This window comes from Lethenteron reissneri, chromosome 16 (genome assembly GCF_015708825.2).
Source record: "Lethenteron reissneri isolate LAM-NWPU_2019-01 chromosome 16, ASM1570882v1, whole genome shotgun sequence".
Lineage (NCBI taxonomy): Eukaryota > Metazoa > Chordata > Hyperoartia > Petromyzontiformes > Petromyzontidae > Lethenteron > Lethenteron reissneri.
The window spans coordinates 2,168,072-2,187,474 of record NC_083794.1 but is presented as its reverse complement, the minus strand read 5'-3'; the positions used below and the strand labels follow the sequence as shown (position 1 = coordinate 2,187,474).

General features: G+C 43.3%; 1 protein-coding gene across 1 annotated transcript in view; it reads right to left on the bottom strand.

The window, feature by feature from the left end:
* The window catches only part of TDO2 (tryptophan 2,3-dioxygenase), a 130,869-nt gene that overhangs the window by 23,276 nt on the left and 88,190 nt on the right, over window positions 1-19,403 (bottom strand). Inside the window, exon 8 of the mRNA XM_061552202.1 lies at window positions 17,956-18,067. Coding sequence (XP_061408186.1) covers window positions 17,956-18,067 — 112 coding nt within the window. The remainder of the gene's footprint in view (window positions 1-17,955; window positions 18,068-19,403) is intronic.

The following is a 19,403-nucleotide window of genomic DNA, read 5'->3' as shown; positions in this document are numbered from 1 at the left end:
CATGCTGACTCTATAGCAGTATTTGTTGACTCTATAGCACAAAGTACTCACCTGACAGAGTGGCGTGGTGAGGCCTAGTCCCGTGCAGAGCCTTCGGCCTCGCCTAGATTGTCCAGACGGCCGAGGTGGTACCTTGGCAGGCTGGGGCTGGGCTGCTACCCCTGACCCCCAACCCCCTGACACGATCTCCCCGGCCATTCTGCAGTAATAGCATCCACCAACTGTATAGTAGTAACTGCACGCATCGGGGTGGGGGGGACCTCACACAGTGAAGAATTTACCTGAGCATCTAGTGTATTTTTATAGCATTGTCCCCCTCACTCCCACCGAAGGTGCGTGACTTGGCATGGGCTGTCCCCCCCACCAAAGGCGTGTGAGTTGCTATGGTCGTGCACGCATCATAAATAAATAAAAAGGAAGCACACAAAAATTGCACTAAATCGCTAATTAAACTAATTAAAAGTTGACGAATGTGAAATAGAAATAGCGCTTGCTCACGGCGGGGCTTACGGCGTGGTACCTAGCTATTTTTATTTTACATAAACCCCACCGTTGGAGAGCCAAATCCTTCGCAAGCGTTCAAACACACAAACAAACCCCGCCACAAACCCACAAACAATTTTTGACTTTTATATATATAGAAGAAGATAATAATACTGGTCACGAAAGCCTACGTGTTGAACTGAAGCGACTTCGTTGAGCTATCATTTGTGGCCAGGTCGCTTCTGGAAAAGAGCTACATGGCTCAGTGTTGCTTTACCTGGTAAAATATGTTTTTCATTCATAAGAGGACAGTTATAGTAGCATTCCTGCTTTACCTCACAATTCCCCTCGGGTGAAAGCAATCTAGCAGCTACGAATGCCTACCCTGTTCACGATATGGAGCCTACAGTACGAGCCCGGGGCCAGGGACAGGGACGAGCGAGCCTCCCGTCGCATCGCTCACCTGGATGGGGAGGCGACCCCCCCCCGTCCCCCACCCGCACACTAACGCGCCCAGAGCCACCCTCTCGCACAGCCACTGCAACACAGTGACATCCATCATTGGTTTCCTGTACCACTTACACATAGATTAACATTCCCCTATGGCCAAGATATTGTTAAATTATGGCCGAAATATTGCAGAGTGATTTCTCGTTCCACGCACTTTCACTATTTGAAATTAATTCAACTCTTACATGTATCTGTGGTAAGGCTTGCAACCAAATAATAAATTATCGTAAGTATTTTGGACATTTCAGAATAGATATGGTATGTGAAGTTAAATTATTTATTTTTACTGCTTCGATGTTTTGCTTGTTAATTTGTTTTGTTTTTAATTTCGTTTCGCTATGTAGGTTTTGGATGCTGCCGTGGTGGGGTCATGGTCAACACATTGGACATCCAGAGGCCGCGGGTTCCAAACCTCCAGTGCGGCAGGTGAAACAACAGGGCATTCAAATACGTTTCTTAAATCCCTACAAAGGACAACTTGGCAGAACCCTCCTGAAAAAAGGGTTGCGATGCAGTGATGCTTTCCTGGGCAACAGGCATACCAATAATAGTAATAAATTACCCCGCAACTCTATCAATGTAAATAGGTATACAACAATCGTTCTGAAGATTGTGTGGTGGGCTAAAGTGTGGGCACTCCCATACTACCAAAACCCCCTCTGGAGGAGCTCTTTGAAGCTCCCTCAAGTGGAAGTGCTTCCGCCAGCAGTGACGTGAACAGGATATCGCAGGGCTGCTCTATTTAACCCGTACTTATCATGAATGTTCAGTTGTAGCGCGTGTGCAGTGTGTCAATGAGAGGGTCATTTGAAGCAGTGCAAGACAGCGTCTCGGGGAATATTGCCTCTTCGTAGGTTTCTGCAACAGACAGGGCCTGGGCATGCATTTTGTTCTGCGCCTTATCACCACAGCTAATGCAGTGGCACTAAGCACCACAGCCCAACACCCCTGGGGCAAACCAAAAGAAATGGGATAAAATGTCTCTTTCGTGCTGCGGGGCTCCCTGGATGTAATTTGACAGCCAATCGCGCATCACGGGAAATATCGACCCCATCTGCTTCGGCCGTTGCACTCAGTCCAAATAAATTAACTTAACAAATTGCATGTTACCTGAATCAGTTACAAGCATGCTGACCACTAGGTTATTCAATCACCTGTACTTGTTTGCATTAAAACTGATTTGAAGTTCAGTAAAAAAATCCAAAAGCCAGACTAGTTGATGGGAGAGCCTTTCTGGTTACGGGGAATGTTAAGTACACTGAAATGGATTAAATAAATATATGCTACATCATTACATTTGTATTCAATTCCACATCATTACCACAGACTCATATTTCATGTAATGCATAAATAACAAAAATTAAGATTAACTAAACTACTTTTTATCAACACCATGAAGCAGGGTTAGATGGCTGAGGCTTGCTGGATGTGAATAGGTGAAGATATTTTATGATGGGCCTCAATATTTTATTTAGTTTATTTTGGAAAGTAAATGTTGAATGAATATAGAATCAACACAGAGTGCCCTGACAAGAGCGCTTGGATGGGTGAAGGCCTCCAAGGGCTTCAATTATTATCCTCTCTGCAAATCCTGGAAACCTTGCACACTCCTCTGTTTTTCAAATAAGTTTCTCAACAACCCAAACACACACGCTTTTGCATATATGAAATACGTAAATCAATTTAAATATGCTTTGTTTATATGTTTTTAGAGGAATAATGTCCAACACAGAGAGCCTGATGTTTCCACCGACAGACCAAGTGGTAGACCGGTGGATGCATCTGAGCGCACGCAGCTGATTTAGCACGAGGACAGTGATCCGTCCAAGAACAAGGTCTGGATGGCTGAAATTGTGAGAGGTGACTGGTGTGGCGTGCGATAAGAGGATCTTTCGGTAAAGTCACGTAGATAGGTTCAAAGAAAATAACAAAAAATAACAAAAAACTACGACGTTTCGATCGCAACACAAGCGTTCATCATCAGGAAGAGGGGGTTAACTTCGAAAGGTAAATTGTTTATAAAGGTTTGAAATGGGCATAGCCCAAATGTCAGCAGCCAATGGTAATGTAAGTGGTGGGCAACGACCGCGACAGTGCTGGGTTTTCCCACCAATCAAAGGGCTGCCCAGTAAAAATTAGCATGATAATGTAAGATCGTTGAGAGGCCTCCATGGCGGGCGCCCTGAGGTGGCTATGTTAATGTGAGAGATTAGCATGTTAATGGTAGATCGCAAAGCAAAAACCTTGAGCTCGGTGAGCGAGGTGGTTGTGTTAGGGTGAAAAATTTAACCTGTTAATGTAAAATCAGAAAGCCGAAAATAACAACTAACATCGGAAGGTGGTAGGATGGGAACATCACAGCTAGTTATTACTTAAACTGGTTGACAACGTCCTTCCAATGATTGCTCAGTTTATACCCATCTTCTCGATTGAAATTGTGTCTGTGTCTATATATCTGGATGGCTGCATGAACGTATTTTTTGTTGATAACCAGTGGGTTTGCAAAGTACCTTCGTCTTCGAGAAATCAATATCGTGTGAGCCCACCGCATTAAAACAATGATCAGTCACGACCGAGGTGTTGGTCCTACCATGTTTCAGATCTGCCTTCTGTTCACAAACACGGTCCAAGACATGTCGCTTAGTTTCCCAAATGTAACTACTGCCACAGACACAGCTTAGTTTGCAGACGCTGGGGTATTGCATGTCAGGGATCACATCCTTCACAGATGGGATCAGATCACGAATTTTACGTACTGTGTTCAATCTAACCTGGATGTTGTGTTTGCTCATGATTTTGGAATTTTTTTGGGAAAGATCCATCTGAGGACCCAATAAAAATCATCACCTTGCCATACATAGCAGGGGTCACCAAAAATATTTCCAACATTTTCTATCTGAGACCTTACAACCATTCACTGGTAAGACCACCTTAGCTGTAGTTAACTTAGCTCAATTGGTATCGTTAATTAAGGACATCTCACTATCCCAGGTGATTTTCTCGTTAGTTTCGATGTAGTATCTTTGTTTACCAAAGTTCCTGTGTTTACACCATTGCAATCATTGAAGATTTGGTCCAACAAGGACTGAATGCGGAGGTACCGGCCCTTGTGAGACACTGCCTCACCAATACTTACTTCACCTGAAATGGAACATTCTAAAAACAAGTTGAAGGGAACCCCATCGGTCCTCCCTTATCTCCAGTTGTGGCCAATGTTTTCATGGAAAATTTTGAGCCAGATTCTCTACGTCCATCCTTGTGGAAGAGGTATGTAGATGACACGTTCATCATCTGGCCACATGGCCGACCAGCTCTGAACCAATTCCTTAACCACATCAACTCCATTCACCCAGCCATCAAATTCACCATGGAGGTGGAAAAGGATGGCGAGCTGCCATTCTTGGATGTTTTAATCGAAAGGAGACCAGATGGCTCAATAGGACACTATTTACAAGAAAGCCACCCATACGGATGCATATCTAAAACCTGACTCCCACCACCATCTTTCCCAGAAGAATTCCCTCATCAAAACTCGACACCATGAAGCTCGATGTATTTCCGACTATTTTTGATGTTAGTTGTTATTTTCGGCTCTCTGAATTTACATTAGCAGGTTAAATTTCTCACCCTAACACAGCCACCTCGCTCACCGAGCTCGAGGTTTTTACTTTGCGATCTGCCATTAACATGCTAATCTCTCACATTAACATAGCCACCTCAGGGCGCCCGCCATGGAGGCCTCTCACATCTTACATTATCATGGTAATTTTTACTGGGCAGCCCTTTGATTGGTGGGAAAGCCCACCACCATCGCGGTCGCTGCCCACCACTTACATTGGTGGCTGACATTTTGGATACGCCCATTTCAAACCTTTATAAACAGTTGACCTTTATAAGCTAACCCCCTCTTCCTGATGACGAACGCTTGTGTTGCGATCGAAACGTCGCAGTTTTTTGTTATTTTTTGTTATTTTCTTAGAACCTATCTACTGCAGTCATGGAAGCTTTAAGTCAAGATTTAAGAGGGTCCCAGTTTGACTGAAGGGAAAAGTGTACAAGACGGTAGTGAGGACGGTGCTGTTCCATGGGGCTGCGTGCTGGGGCACAAGGAAGAGGGAGAACCAAGCTATGACAGTCACAGAGATGAGGATGTTTTGGTGGATGTTGGGTTTAGCAAGGAAGGACGGGGTGAGAAGAAGTGAGAAGAAGCCTCAAGGTTGTAGAAAACACGGAGAAGATGAAAGAGAAATGGCTGGTGTGGTTCGGTCATGTGGAGAGACAACAGCAAAATGATGTGGGTCAGAAGGTGCAAGTGATGCAAGTGGAAGGAACGAGAGCAATAGGAAGGCAGAAGAAGAGGTGGGGTGATGTGGTACGACCAGACATGGTGGCCCGAGGAGCGGAAAGAGAGATGGCGCAGGACAGCGCAGCATAGAGATGGTTGGCAAGGGCAGCAGACCCACATGAGCAGGACAAACGCGTGGAAGAAAAAGACAGTGATCCACCCAGAGGTTTTGGGTTTTTTTAAGTGCTTTTTTTACTTATTTTTTGAGTAGCATTTTTCGGCACATCCTGAATTATGGCTTAATTGAATCCAAAACGCATCAACATTTTTCGACGCGTTTTAACTCCTTCAGATGAAGAAGAAGAATGCGTTTAAAATCATCTCAGCCCAGCATGAATACAAAAGGTGCATTAAGCATTAAGCTACCTTCAGAAAATGCATCTGTACCAAGCGCCGCACACTGTCCTTTGTGCTGGAAGCATTACAGGTGCAAGGCTTCTGTCAAATTGCTTTGTGAACCTGCATTTCAGAGGCAGCCACTTCCGTGTTTTTTTGAATTGTTTTTTACATTAACGAACGCATTAGCTAGGTCACAGAGACCTTGTTAGAAATACCAAAAAGAACTGAAACTACAGCCCAAGCAATTACGGTGCTCAAGTCTGCTACATAAATTGGCTGGCAATGTGATGCATCTGAGAGTTTTAATAATCATAGTAATAAACGATTACAATACATAACGTTGTGCGATGTCGCAATCATGCAGACGGAATTGATTATTTGAAGGGAACTGTCTTGCACTGGTGCATTCAAATACTAAATGCAGGGCACACTACAATTGACCCCAATTTATATTCTGACTTGCGTGTTTACATAACACCTGGAATGCGATGCTAATCAGATCGAGCAATCAGTACAGGACGCACACTTGTTAGCTGGGTAGCTTCATGAGCACTTGCCGTTGTGTCAGTGCGCATGCAGCTAATGGCACGTAACCAAAGCATAATACTTGCCTTAATGGGATTAAAGGACTCTTGCAAGATAATTCACAAGTAGAGGTAATTGTTAATCTGTGTCATGGAGTGCACACACATAATCGCAATTATAAGCAACACGGTACTGGGGTAAGTCGAGGCTCGGATTGGGCGATAAGGGCAGCAGGTCCATAGGGCAAATGACCGGTGGTGCGCCGGCCCATTCCGAGGACCTGTGTGTGTGGGGAAATCGCAAATGTGATCAGCATATTAAAAAATATAGATTTTTTTTCATTTAAATATTTTATTACCTCTGATGTGAATGCTTCATTGCTTATTTGTGCTCTCAGTTGGCATGAAGACTCATATATATTCGGCCGCCCCAAAGATTCCTCCTCACCCCAGGGCCATTTGTTTTTTGGACCCAGCCCAAATGGGCTAATGAGATCGCACGGCAAAATCCTGAAAATACATCGCATCACAACATGTCTACAAGTACTAAAGAGTTTGTGCACAACCAATTAAAAACTAAATAAGTAAATCGACGCCAATAGCCCCAATTTCGGACGGTGTGTTTACAAATACCTGGGCCGATTTTTTTGTCGCAGTCTGTCACTCAACTGGTAACCAGTATTAATTTCAGCTGGAGCTATCTCGGGAGGTGGAAGTAGCATAGTGCTCTGTGTAACAATGGTTACCCATTGTTGCGTAATGTTATTTCCCTCGTGTGGTATGCAAGAGGTCGTGGGTTCGATCTCGACTCTAACGCGTGTATAATTGGAGTTTGCATGTTCTCCCTGTGGTAGCGTTGATTTTACTCCAGGTCCTCCGGTTTTTCCTTGGAGAATGAACGCGCATTCAGAGTATTTGGATGCTATAAATTTCCACAAGATAGGCCACTTCATTGTGGCCGGCTTGCTTCTGAAAAAGAGCTCATGGCTTTGCCTGGTAAATAAACTAGTTTAGTTTAATTTACCTATCACTGTCTTGCAACTGAGGTAATAGACTTCATTGGCTTGTCACCTTGACAAAGGGCAACCACTTGTATTGAATTGATCATGACAGCATTGATTTGGAATCATAAATCCAATAAATACAATAAACATGAACCATAACAAAGATAAAATAAAATTATGATCCGATTAAACATTGATTTTCTAAATAATTGGGTTGTCAATTGGTGATATGAAAAAAATATGTATGCAGCACCAAAGATGTAGGTTAAAATGCATGCAGGACATGCCTCTGAACAGTATACTCCTGCTGAATATAAATGTTTTTAGACATGTGTTGAACTTGGCGTGTAAATGAAATGGAATAGACTGGAAGGCTGTCATCAGAACGAACTGCGTGGAGAGAATGTTACATGATTTAGGCCAAAGTGGTTGGCAAGAAATGATAAAAGGTGAAGATGAGTATTATTAACTTTGAAAAGAGCTCCTTTCATTGAAGATCACAATGCGCTGTAGACGTTAACATTTAAACACAGACGGTGCAAAAGAAAAATTATTTTTAAAAGATGCACTTTATTCCGTCTTATGGTCAACGTAACCGACCACAAGGGCTTTGTTAAAATAACTCATTACCACATGTTACTAATACCAAGAACACGAAAAAGAACACGAAAAAGGCCTTGGCAATCTTGATTTGAAGCTTTCGTGACTGCAGGAATCCATACTCTTTGGTTCTTTCAGTAAAGTCACGTAAGTAGAAAAATAATAGATCACGACGTTTCGATCGCAACACAAGCAATCGTCATGAGGTAGGACAACCACAGCAAGAAAGAATTGCCGAAGGAGCCGAGAGATCTGCCGTGGCACGAGGTTATACAGGCCTCGGCAGTAGGGGGGAGAGAGAAGGGGGGGAGAGAAGGGGGGAGAGAGAAGGGGGGAGAGAGAAGGGGGGGAGAGAAGGGGGGAGAGAGAAGGGGGGAGAGAGAAGGGGGGGGGAGAGAAGGCGGGGAGAGAGAAGGGGGGCAGAAAGTAGACCCCACAGCAGCACCCGGGTCACTGGAGTAAAGTGGACCACCGCGGCAGCACTGGAGAGATCTGAGAGATCGGCTGCAGGGGGGTAGACAGAAGGGGGGGAGGAGGCGGAGCAGAAAGTGGACCCCGCGGCAGCACCCGGGTCACTGGAATAGAGATCAGAGAAAGATGCACAGAGAGAGAGAGAAAGACACACAGAGAGTCGGAAATAACAGCTGACATAGGCAGGTAGGATGGAAACAGCACAGTCAGTTAAGACTTTACCTGGCTAATAACGTCCTTCCAATGATTGATCAGTTTGTACCCATCTTCTCGGTTGAAGTTGTGTCCGTGTTTATATATCTGGATGGCTTCATAAACAAATCTCTGATAATAGCCGGTGGGTTTTCAGAGTACCTTCGTCTTGGAAAGTCAATTCCGTGTGAGCCCACTGCGTTAACACAATGATCAGCATCAGCAGAGGTATTGGTCCTACCGTATTTCAGATCTGCCTTGTGTTCGCAAACGCGGTCCGAGACATGTCGTTTCGTTTCCCCAATGTAACTGCTGCCGCAGCCACAACTCAGTTTGTAGACACCCGGGAATGGCATATCACGAGTCACATCCTTTACAGATGCGATCAAATCACGAATTTTGTGTACTGTGTTGAAACGAACCTGGATCTTGTGTTTGTTTAAGATTTTGGAAAAAAAATTAGTACCCCTGCTATGTATGGCAAAGTGATGGTATTGGTTGGATCTTCAGATGGTTGTCTCCCCATGGCTGGGGAGATAGCTTTGCGGTTTGTACGGTCAGAATGTTCATCCTGAGGGCTTGGTGTACGTGCTCCAGCTCACTGGCTAGGTGACTGCTGGTCGGATGGGGAATTCTTCTGGGCTGGATGGTGGTGGAACTCAGGCTTTAGATAAGCATCCGTGTGGGTGGCTTTTCTGTAGACAGTGTCCCAACGAGCCATTAGGTCTCGATCAAAACATCCAGGAATGGTAGCTTGCCATCCTTTTCCACTTCCATGGTGAATTTGATAGATGTGTGTATGGAATTGATGTGGTTGAGAAATTGGTTCAATGCTGGCAGGCCATATGTCCAGATGACGAATGTGTTATCTACGTATCTCTTCCTCAAGGAAGGACGTAGGGTGGATGTCTGGATGGCATCTGTCTGAAATTTCTCCATGAAAACATTCGCTACCATTGGCGATAAGGGAGAACCCATTGGGGTACCCCCACTTTGTTTGTAGAATGTACACCTGATGACGATTGCTTGTGATGCGATCAAAACTTCATAATCTATTATTTTTCTACCTACATGACTTTTACCGAATGAACCAAAGAGTAAGGCTTTGGCAATGTTCATGAGTACTCTCGTTCAGAGACAATTTTCTATTTTTTTTGCTGTACTTCTGTCATTTAAATGAACCACTGCTCAGGAGTGTGTGTGTGTGGGTGACCAGATTCGTATGATTTAATTACCACTGAGCAAAAGATTGGGGTGTGTGGCTTACTATCCAGAGCATCTTGTACTGCAAAGAATGCAAAAAATGCAGCACTACTTGCTGTAAATTACTGTAATGTCTTTGCCAAGGAACAATTCCATGGAATGAATATGTCTCAGAGCCGTTTAAGATTTATTCCCACTGGAATTAGCTTAGGGTGTTTCTTCATTTCCTGATGCTAAGGTTCCACAGAGATGGACTAAATCAAATTATGTAAGAAGAAAAAAGCTCGTGCTTTTTAAGTGCTTTCAAATGTGACTGGGCGTAGATCATCTAAATGCTAAACTGGAGAAACCTGGGCTTATACGATTTTACCGCTCAGGAACCAATCCCAAAAATGATGCTGGCTTGATGTTCTGACACAGACATTAACCACACGGTGAGCTGAATACCTCATAATGCACATCATTTCAAAAATCAGATTTTACATATATATGGGAAATACCTTTAAACCCAAATATTTAAAATGTCTCTCTAAAATATATTGTTATGTAATTATTTATTGTTGTTTTAAATATCTGGTGAAACACCACTAAAGTTAATGGTCCAAACATTTACACCATAGATATATAACTTTTTTCCCCAAATAATGTGGAAGAGTATAAGATAACAAAACAAAACATTTCAATTTTGAACTCTCATGCTCTGTGATGTTATCTCCATACAGATAACATCACAGAGCTACTTCTGATATTGCATCACTAGGCCTGTTTTTACCATCAATAGTGCACATTAATGTCATGCAAATATAACTCATTGCATGGAAATCTATTTTATTTCTTTGAGCTGGAATGAATATGTCAAATTCAGTGATATATATTTAGTTGCTTCCCTCTTTTTTAACGCAATGTACTAAACTAAACTATTTTTATTTTACCAGGTAAGGCCCACTGAGCTATATAGCTCTTTTTCAGAAGTGACCTGGCTATCACCAATGATAGCTCAACAAAGTGGCTTTTAATGTAGAATTTATAGCAGGCAAATACTCTAAACTCATGTGTCTGAATATCGAGGGAAAAACCGGAGGACCCGGAAAAAAATCCTCGTGACCACAGGAAGAACATGCAAACTCCAAATATACAACAGGCGTCAGGGTCGGGAGGGAACCCATGACTCACGACCTCCTGTTTTGCCAGGCGGGGTAGTTAACAGGGCCATCAGCATGTTAGGCCTGAGGTTTCGTGCCCCCAATTACACTGCTGGGTGGATAAAAAGGCGGGGGTGAGGGTTTAAAAAACTTGTACCATTGTTTCAACTGCCACACCGGAAGGACAAATCGAACTGGCAACCTTTGGAAGTTCAGTATGATAACCATACTAACCGATACACCAGGCGTGAGAGCCAACTTTCACTCGATACGTGGATCTTGGTGTCACCCGTTCTATGCGTTGACACCAATTGACCCCCCCCCCCGCCCCACTGAGCCACAATGTCACTTAATATACCGTTTTTTTATGGCATCGAATTCCAGTTGGCTCATTGCCATAAATGTACTTTTGACATTTGGTAAAATACGATTTGTTTCGCATCACTGTTATTTTCGAGCCCTTCAACTCAAGTGGACTTGTTAGCTATCGCCGCACGTAGCGGTTCGTCTACACCATCGCTCGTGCAGCCGCCACGGAGCGATCAGCGTGGTGGGCACGTCCGCCCACTCATTGACGTGTGTCTGCCCACCCACGACCACTGACACCTCCCATATATTGTCCTGATTTATATGCCGTATGGCCTCCCACGGGGCAAGGACAGTGGATTATAAACAACATAAAAAAGTGTACTTGTAAACGCTTCGTGTAGAGCATCTTTTTTCCAAGAAAAGCACTTTGAATGAAGTCCTTTTCATGTGGGACATTAAATTATTTGGTTGCTTCATTATCATCAACAGTCATGATTAATCCACTCCCCAAGTGGCCACTTATTCAGTTATAAAAAAGAGGGCCGGCAATACTTTTGTGGACATCTGCTTTCTGTCTGACCAGGAAGGTGCACACTAACATTTCAAAATAAATATGTTTGCATTTTAATTTATATATTCTTGAGCCATATTACTACAAAATCACAGCCATCACAAGTATATACTCCTGCGTACTGGATTTTTGTAAATGTCTAAATGCGAAACTAAGAATAAACAAATGCATTTTGTAAAATATTTCACCCACAGCCACAAACATATTTTGTATCAATTCAATAATTGGAAGATTATTCATACACAGAGATTATTTAAAAGGAATACTGCAACAGCCATCAACCAGGAAAACATATAAATTAAATCATCACACGTGCCACAAAATCGTGAATTTGACACAGAGAGCTCTACATAGCCGTGACCCCTCATACCTAACGTAACTAATGCAGCCCTGTTCAGCATCACAATGGTGCAAAGAGAACATGCAAGTGGCAGAGTCTACAGAGAAGTAGCCCCTACACAGGTGGTGTGAGATAATTAGCCCTCACACTGTGGTAGAATGAGAGCATGCCAAAATAAGCTGCACATGATGAATTGCATCCAATTAACCACATTTCTAAGCAGGACGCTCCAAGGAAGCAGGACATGTTGAAAATAATCTATTTCATTTTGTAAAAATGGTATGAGTTAATAAACGTATACATGAGTAGACGTCATTTCAATAAACGGAGTTGTTCTTCTGTTTCATAACAGAAACCCAATAGTGTAGCTATCAGTGTCATAACAAGGCTGTGTTCTATGCAGGCTGGGACGAATAGTAAGGTTCCTCTTCTTGGTTCTTTCGGTAAAGTCACGTAGAAGGGAAGTAATAAAATAATAAAAATAAAACATAATAAAACAATTCTCACGACGTTTCGGCCACAACGCAAGCAGCCGTCCTCAGGTGAAAACCAGGTCTGTCGAGGCGACAGCGTCTGAATGAAGCAGCACACGTGCTTGGAGCATATATATAAGCTGGGTTGGAAGGGGGGAAAAGGGCGCCTTGACAAAAGAATATGCATATCAAGAGGCATTTAGCATATTTATGGAAAATGCAGGTATGTGATTAGTGCTACTTATGCCCGTGCATTATGCAGGATTAGCAGCATCAAAGGGAAGGGATATGAGAAATGCAGGTATGTGATTAGTACTACTTATGCCCGTGCATTATGCAGGATAGCAGCATCAAAGGGAGGGGATATGGGTAGCATTAATAAAAGGAAGGAGTGTTAATAGTATGTAGCTGCAATAACTAAAACCACCACGTAAACAACTAAAGTATAAACTACATAGTCTCATCAGTATACTAAATATACTCTACAATAAGCTGAGTTACTAACAGTAAGTAATACATTACAATTCTACGTCGTAAAAAATATATGATATGCTTCCATCTAAACTTTATTCTCTTACATCAAACGAGTCTACACCGTACTATATACTGCCATAGACAAACCCAACATTTAATTATATACTGTATTGCTATAAACCATTGCATTGTAATATTACACTATGTATTATTATTCTACCCACCCTAATGTATATCACACTGCTGTATATTGACTATACAATTACGATACTATATATTACTTTGTACATTGTATTAAGCATATAAATGTTATACTATTTGTTATTATACACTGTACCATTGACCGTCGTGTGAAATATACTAAGAGGAAGCAACGAAATATGTCAATGGGTGAGTAGTAAAAGGAAACTTGCAGTGGAGCAAAGAATCCATTTCCTGCAGAGAATACAATGCCAGTGAGTGGAACGCGGTCTGAAAGTCACCGTAAACGTGAACACAATCAGTTAAGATCCGAAATGGTTTATTACGTCCTTCCAATGATTGCTAAGCCAGAATCCATCTTCTCGGTTGAAATTGTCTCTGTGTTTGTATATGTTGATCGCCTCATGAACGAATCTCTCATGGTAGCCAGATGGCTTGCAGAGAACCTCTGTCTTGGAGAAGTCAATATCATATGAGCCCACTGAATTGTAACAGTGATCTGCCACGGCTGAGGTGTTTGTCCTACCGTGTTTCAAGTCTGCGGTCCGAGACATGTCGTTTGGTTTCTCCAATGTAACTGCTACCACAGAGGCAACTTAGTTTGTAGAGGCCAGGGTACTGTATGTCTGGAACCACATATTTTACAGACGGGACCAGATCACGGATTTTATGTACTATGTTGAATCGGACCTGGATCTTGTGTTTTATCAGGATTTTGGAGATCTTTTTTGTGACCCCAGCAATGTAGGATAAGGTGATGGTCTTGAAAGGCTCCTCAACAGGATCCTTCTTGATGGTTGGAGTGATGGCTTTGCGGATTGTGTAGTCGGAGTAACCATTAGCCTTGAGAGCTTGGCGTATGTGTTTGAGTTCACTGGCAATGTGTTGCTGGTCGGATATGCATTGGGCTCTATGGTATAGAGTCTTGATGAGGGAATTCTTCTGGGATGGATGGTGGTGGGAATCCGGTTTTAGGTAAGCATCCGTATGGGTGGCTTTCCTGTAGACAGAGTGGCTCATTGAACAATCAGGTCTCCTTTTAATTAGGACATCCAAAAAGGGTAGCTTGCTATCTTTTTCGACTTCCATGGTGAATCTGATGGCTGGGTGTATGGAATTGATGTGGTCAAGAAATTGGTCTAGAGCAGGCCGGCCATGTGGCCAGATGACAAAAGTGTCATCTACGTACCTCTTCCATAAGGTCGGGCGTAGAGTGGCAGTCTGGATGGCGTCAGTCTCAAATTTCTCCATGAACACGTTGGCTACAACCGGAGATAGGGGGAGCCCATTAGGGTGCCCTCAGTTTGCTTGTAGAAAGTTCCATTCCAGGTGAAGTATGTATTGGTTAAGCAGTGTCTCACCAGGGGGGGGGGGGGTACCCCAGCGTTCAGTCCTTGATGAACCAAGTTTTCAATGATTGCGATGGTGTCAGGTACAGGAACTTTGGATGAATAAGGAAACCACATCAAAAGTAACAAGCAGGTCGTCTGGGGACAGGGAAATCCCCTTGATTGTCGATACCAGGTCAGTAGAGTTTAGTACCGCAGAGGTGGTTTTTCCAGTGAAAGGCCGTAGGATTTCAGACAAAAAACGAGCCAGTTTGTAAGTGGGGGAGTTGATAGTAGAGACAATGGGACGAAGAGGTGTATCTTCTTTATGTATCTTTGGCAAGCTGTATAATCTTGGTGGCCTGGCTGCAGAAGGTTTCAACGAGAACTGTTTGGTCTGATCAATTAATGCGGTTGAAGCAGAAATGATTTTGTTGATTTTAGAGACGAGCTGCCATCGTTGAGTAGTTCTTGAATTTTGTTGTTGTAGGCTGCTTGCATTGTGGCCGAAACGTCGTGAGTATTGTTTTATTATGTTTTATTTTATTATTTTATTACTTCCCTTCTACGTGACTTTACCGAAAGAACCAAGAAGATGAATCCCTGCAGTCACGAAAGCTTTAAATCGAAAAAGAATAGCAAGGTGTTTGGGCGAGGCTCATGGGTCATGTGCTGTGGAGATGGAATTGCCATTGGGTCGAGGAGGGGCAATAATCTGATGCCAGAGTTTAATTACTTTTCAGAATGCACAACTTCTAATGAAACAGGAATTGCCAGCAAATCCGTCTTTATCTAGAAGCTACAATAAAGTATTAATGTTGTACGTATGTGTAAGTGAACTTATCTCAATAGGTTGCACATTCCCCAAAGCTAACTTGAAAGTAAAATGTGTTGAAATATGAATTTTAATGAAGCAGTTTGTTGATGTTGTGCAAGGAGGCATTACAATCACCATAAACCCAATAGAGCCACGAGGCTGCCGAAAGATGACCATCAGCCACTCCACCCCCTTGGGAGTTTCAGTGTGTTACCAGTTCCAAGTAAAATTATCAGCCTGCATTTGCCTCCATTTGGTTTCCGGACTGATAGTCGCCTTGGGAGTCCTACTCGTGGAAGTTTAAAACATTTACGAACTCATACGTCAAGGTCATTCCTTAAAATACTGGCTGAGACTCTCTGCTACTTGCTGGAGGCTAAAACCACAATATGAGAAGTTGCTGATAAGTCTCTTGGTTTACAGCATGTATGAACGTGCCCAAGCTGTGCATGTAACTCGTTTACCCATTTCAAAATAACAACATATCAAGCCTGATCTAATGTTTACAAATCTAAATAATATCGCAGGACAAACATGTTAAGGTACAACCCTGCAATGTTATTGTTCACATCACTGAGAGCGACAACAGAGCCCCTCTCCCAGGGTGTTTGGCCTACTCTTCCACGTTGGCCAGACATTTTGGAAGAGGTGGGAGTACCCACACTTTACCCCACCACGATCTACTAACTGTGGTGCAACCATGTAGACGGCTGGGTGGACAGAGGAGGAGCTATTTGAACTTGCCATTTTGGGGGACTGAACCGGCGATCTTTGGATTGCAAGCCCAGTGTGTTCAATATTGAATCACGGAAACTTCCCTCATTGCGTGTCCATGTAACAATGTTTCATACGTTATCACATATATAGTTAACAAATGTAATGGAACTGCCAGACTAACAATAGATAGCTGAGTTGTAATTGTGTTCCTCACTGAGCCACTTTTTACTAGGTCAACGCATGCATTCTCACATCTGCGACTGGAGGCAATCTTTATACACGTGCAGAATTGTGTGTTGGTGTCGGTCTGAATTCCGTCTTTTAACATTTTCCCAAATCTCAAATATGTGTTTTATAGATGGCAATTTGTATCAGGTGCCCAGGTCTCAGTGATCGGTACTTTTCTTCACTAGACTTAATTGGATTCTATCGGGTTCACTATTCACCACGGCTCAGTGAGATAATACGGGATTAATATGAGCATCTATATAATCTATTTTAATCTACCAGTTAAAAAAATAAACTACAATTCCAAACTTAAGATGTTTTTCGTTGATTACATGCCTAAATGAGACCCTCAAAGTTATTATGAATTGTTAAAGAATTTGCATTAAATATTGTGTTTACTTACATTTTACGTCAGCTTGCACATAGTGCCAGTTAACTTCTGAATGATATGTTGAGTGCTGCTCTGAAGTTTTTTTTTTTATCACGGAGATTTGTCTTCATCCAACAGCATACCAAACTTTGCAATAGCAGTGGTAATTGTTGTTAATTCATCCTATCACTTTAATGTTCAAATCTTGTAAATATCTAAGCAAGATAAAGCATCCATATATACTCCAAGCAGTGTTCTCATATTTATCCATTGAGGAAACTTAATAAAATAAATATTTCATTAGGCATCCTAACGATCACTGAAGGAAATACGCCCTTGCGAATTTGACCATGAGAGTTTCTGCCTGCGAATGCATCATTGTATAAACATAAAAAGAATGACGGCCGCTACAATCAGCACTGTTTATAGTTTAAAATTAACTAAGTCCCACACCTTTTGTTATTGTTGCTGTGTTTAGTTTGTTGTCCTTCCCCCGCATCCTCCGATTCGCATGGTTGGCTACGTATGGTGCAAAGGAAGTTCAACATATAAACAACATACATACAACACCCATGGCAGATGCGAGTGTTGTCAGTAAAGAAACGTGCTCTGGCTAGGATCAGCCAGGCTGCCCTCCTTGCCCCACGCGCACCCCCAAACGTGGTCAATTCCTCGACATTAAATTAGGGACTGGCAACTCCAAACCTCCAAGGAAGACGCAGCCCATCTTTTCCGTGCCAATCAATAGTCATGCACACCAACTGTAACGAGTGTCATTTGATTTGCAAGTCGATGTGAAGAGCTATTGGTAATGGAAATGCTGTCGAGAATGTGTATTGCTTCATTACAGAAATGTTGAACACCGAAACTGTGTTTGTCGATGTTTTTAATGTTTGTGTTTTGTAGAATTAACTCGCTTGCTATGTCCAACGTGTTCAACTCTACAACATTCTCACCATGCTACCTTTACCTCACCCTCTAACGCTGTCTTTGTGTGAATCCCGTCCCCTGCTAAAATACTCATTGATGCATTTATGGACAAGTGCCTATATCATCACGTCTCTACAGATCACCTATATCTACAATCTGTGACCCCTAATATTATGCTAGAATAGTGTTGCTGGAGTATTCGCCTGAAAGGAACCATATGACACGTGACCTGCCGATCAAACGAGCTGTCATTGTCAGTATTCCCGTGAATATAAACGGCAACTTCATGAGGGAAGGAAGAGACCTGGACAGACTCGGTATCGGACTCGTGTTGTAACTTTGTAAAAACAACCCCGTTGTCGGTGTCCTTGGGCAATCTCTTACCTTTGCTCATCAGATGAATGTGCCGCTTCTCGTCGAAGAGCGAACCAAATGTCTCCTGTTGCTTCTGAATTTCATTCATGAGTTCTTCTTTCAGTGTGGCATTTTCCATCAGCTGGTGAAGACATAAAGGGAGGAGGGCTTGGTCACGAATACTAGCAGGGTTGCACATGTTAGGAAAAAGGTGCAGCCCTGCAATATCTTCCTCATGTCATTACTGGTGTAAGAGCCCTCACAAGAAGAAGCTCTGGAGAGACCCTCTGGAGGGCATATGGCCTACTCTTTCACATTGGCCAGGCATCTTGCAAAAGATGGGAGGTCAACACTGCACCCCACCACACGCGAGCTGCCGATTGACTGACTGTGGTGAACCGATATACCTGCATGACCCGAGCTATAAGTGTTCTAATACTTGTGTCGTGGGTTCAACTGAGTCGCAGATGTAGTCTTTGGAGGCAGGGCTTTTAATTTAGTTCCAACACACAGGGTAACTTCCCCTTAACACCATAACAACATCGGGTGGTGACCACCCGGCGAACTACACTAGTTACCATGTAACTGTTACTACGAACCCGGGACCAACAGCATCTGCCCGGGTCCACGTGCTGGAAGACTCGTAGAACGGAGATCGTAGACGAAGGGTTTCTTCCCGGGATGAACCAACCCCGGTCCCTCTCGGGACCCAGCTTATATTTTCTGTGGCATGGCCGGCTCCGCGCTTGGCCACGTCCACCTTCCAGAAGCCTCGGGAAGGACCTGGGTCCCAATCACGTGACCCCCCTGAGCCCCCTCTTGGGGCCCCTCTGTCAACTTCACCGGTCACGTGTCCTCCCGGGTGAACCAGTGCCATGGCCTCACATGACCACACTGTGTTCTGTAGGGCCGGTACTGCACTTCCAGCATGGTGCCATCCAGCGCTATTATTCAATATACACTATGCCCCTCTAGGACCAATACTACACCCACAACCTGGTGATATTGTTACTAGACCATCCTGGGTGCGATCGTCTTTGATTCCACTAGTTAGGAAGGTGCCAAATTAGGAAATAGACTACAACCGTTTCCTGCATTGTGCATGCTTTTCTTTCCTCTCTCTTTCTTGTTCCTCTTACGCTATACCATACTATCCATCTCCCCGCTTCTCCAATTTCTTGCCGAGCTCTTCCTTCATTTCTCTATATCACTGCCAAGGGACTGCAGAGGGTGGCATACATCGTTACTCGTGCCTGAACCTGCACGTTGCTTTACTTTGCCGGCCCTGTTATACAAGTGTTTCTTCTTTCGAATGGCTGCTGATGTAGATGCAGAGCAACAGCTACAATTGCACATTCAAGCGGACAAGACAGATAACCGTTTCAGGAGCAGCGGTTATCTGGCTTGACCACCTAAATATGAAATTGTAGTGTTGTGTCACTGAAAAGCCTGATCATGAGCTGTGTCGTGTCAATTCA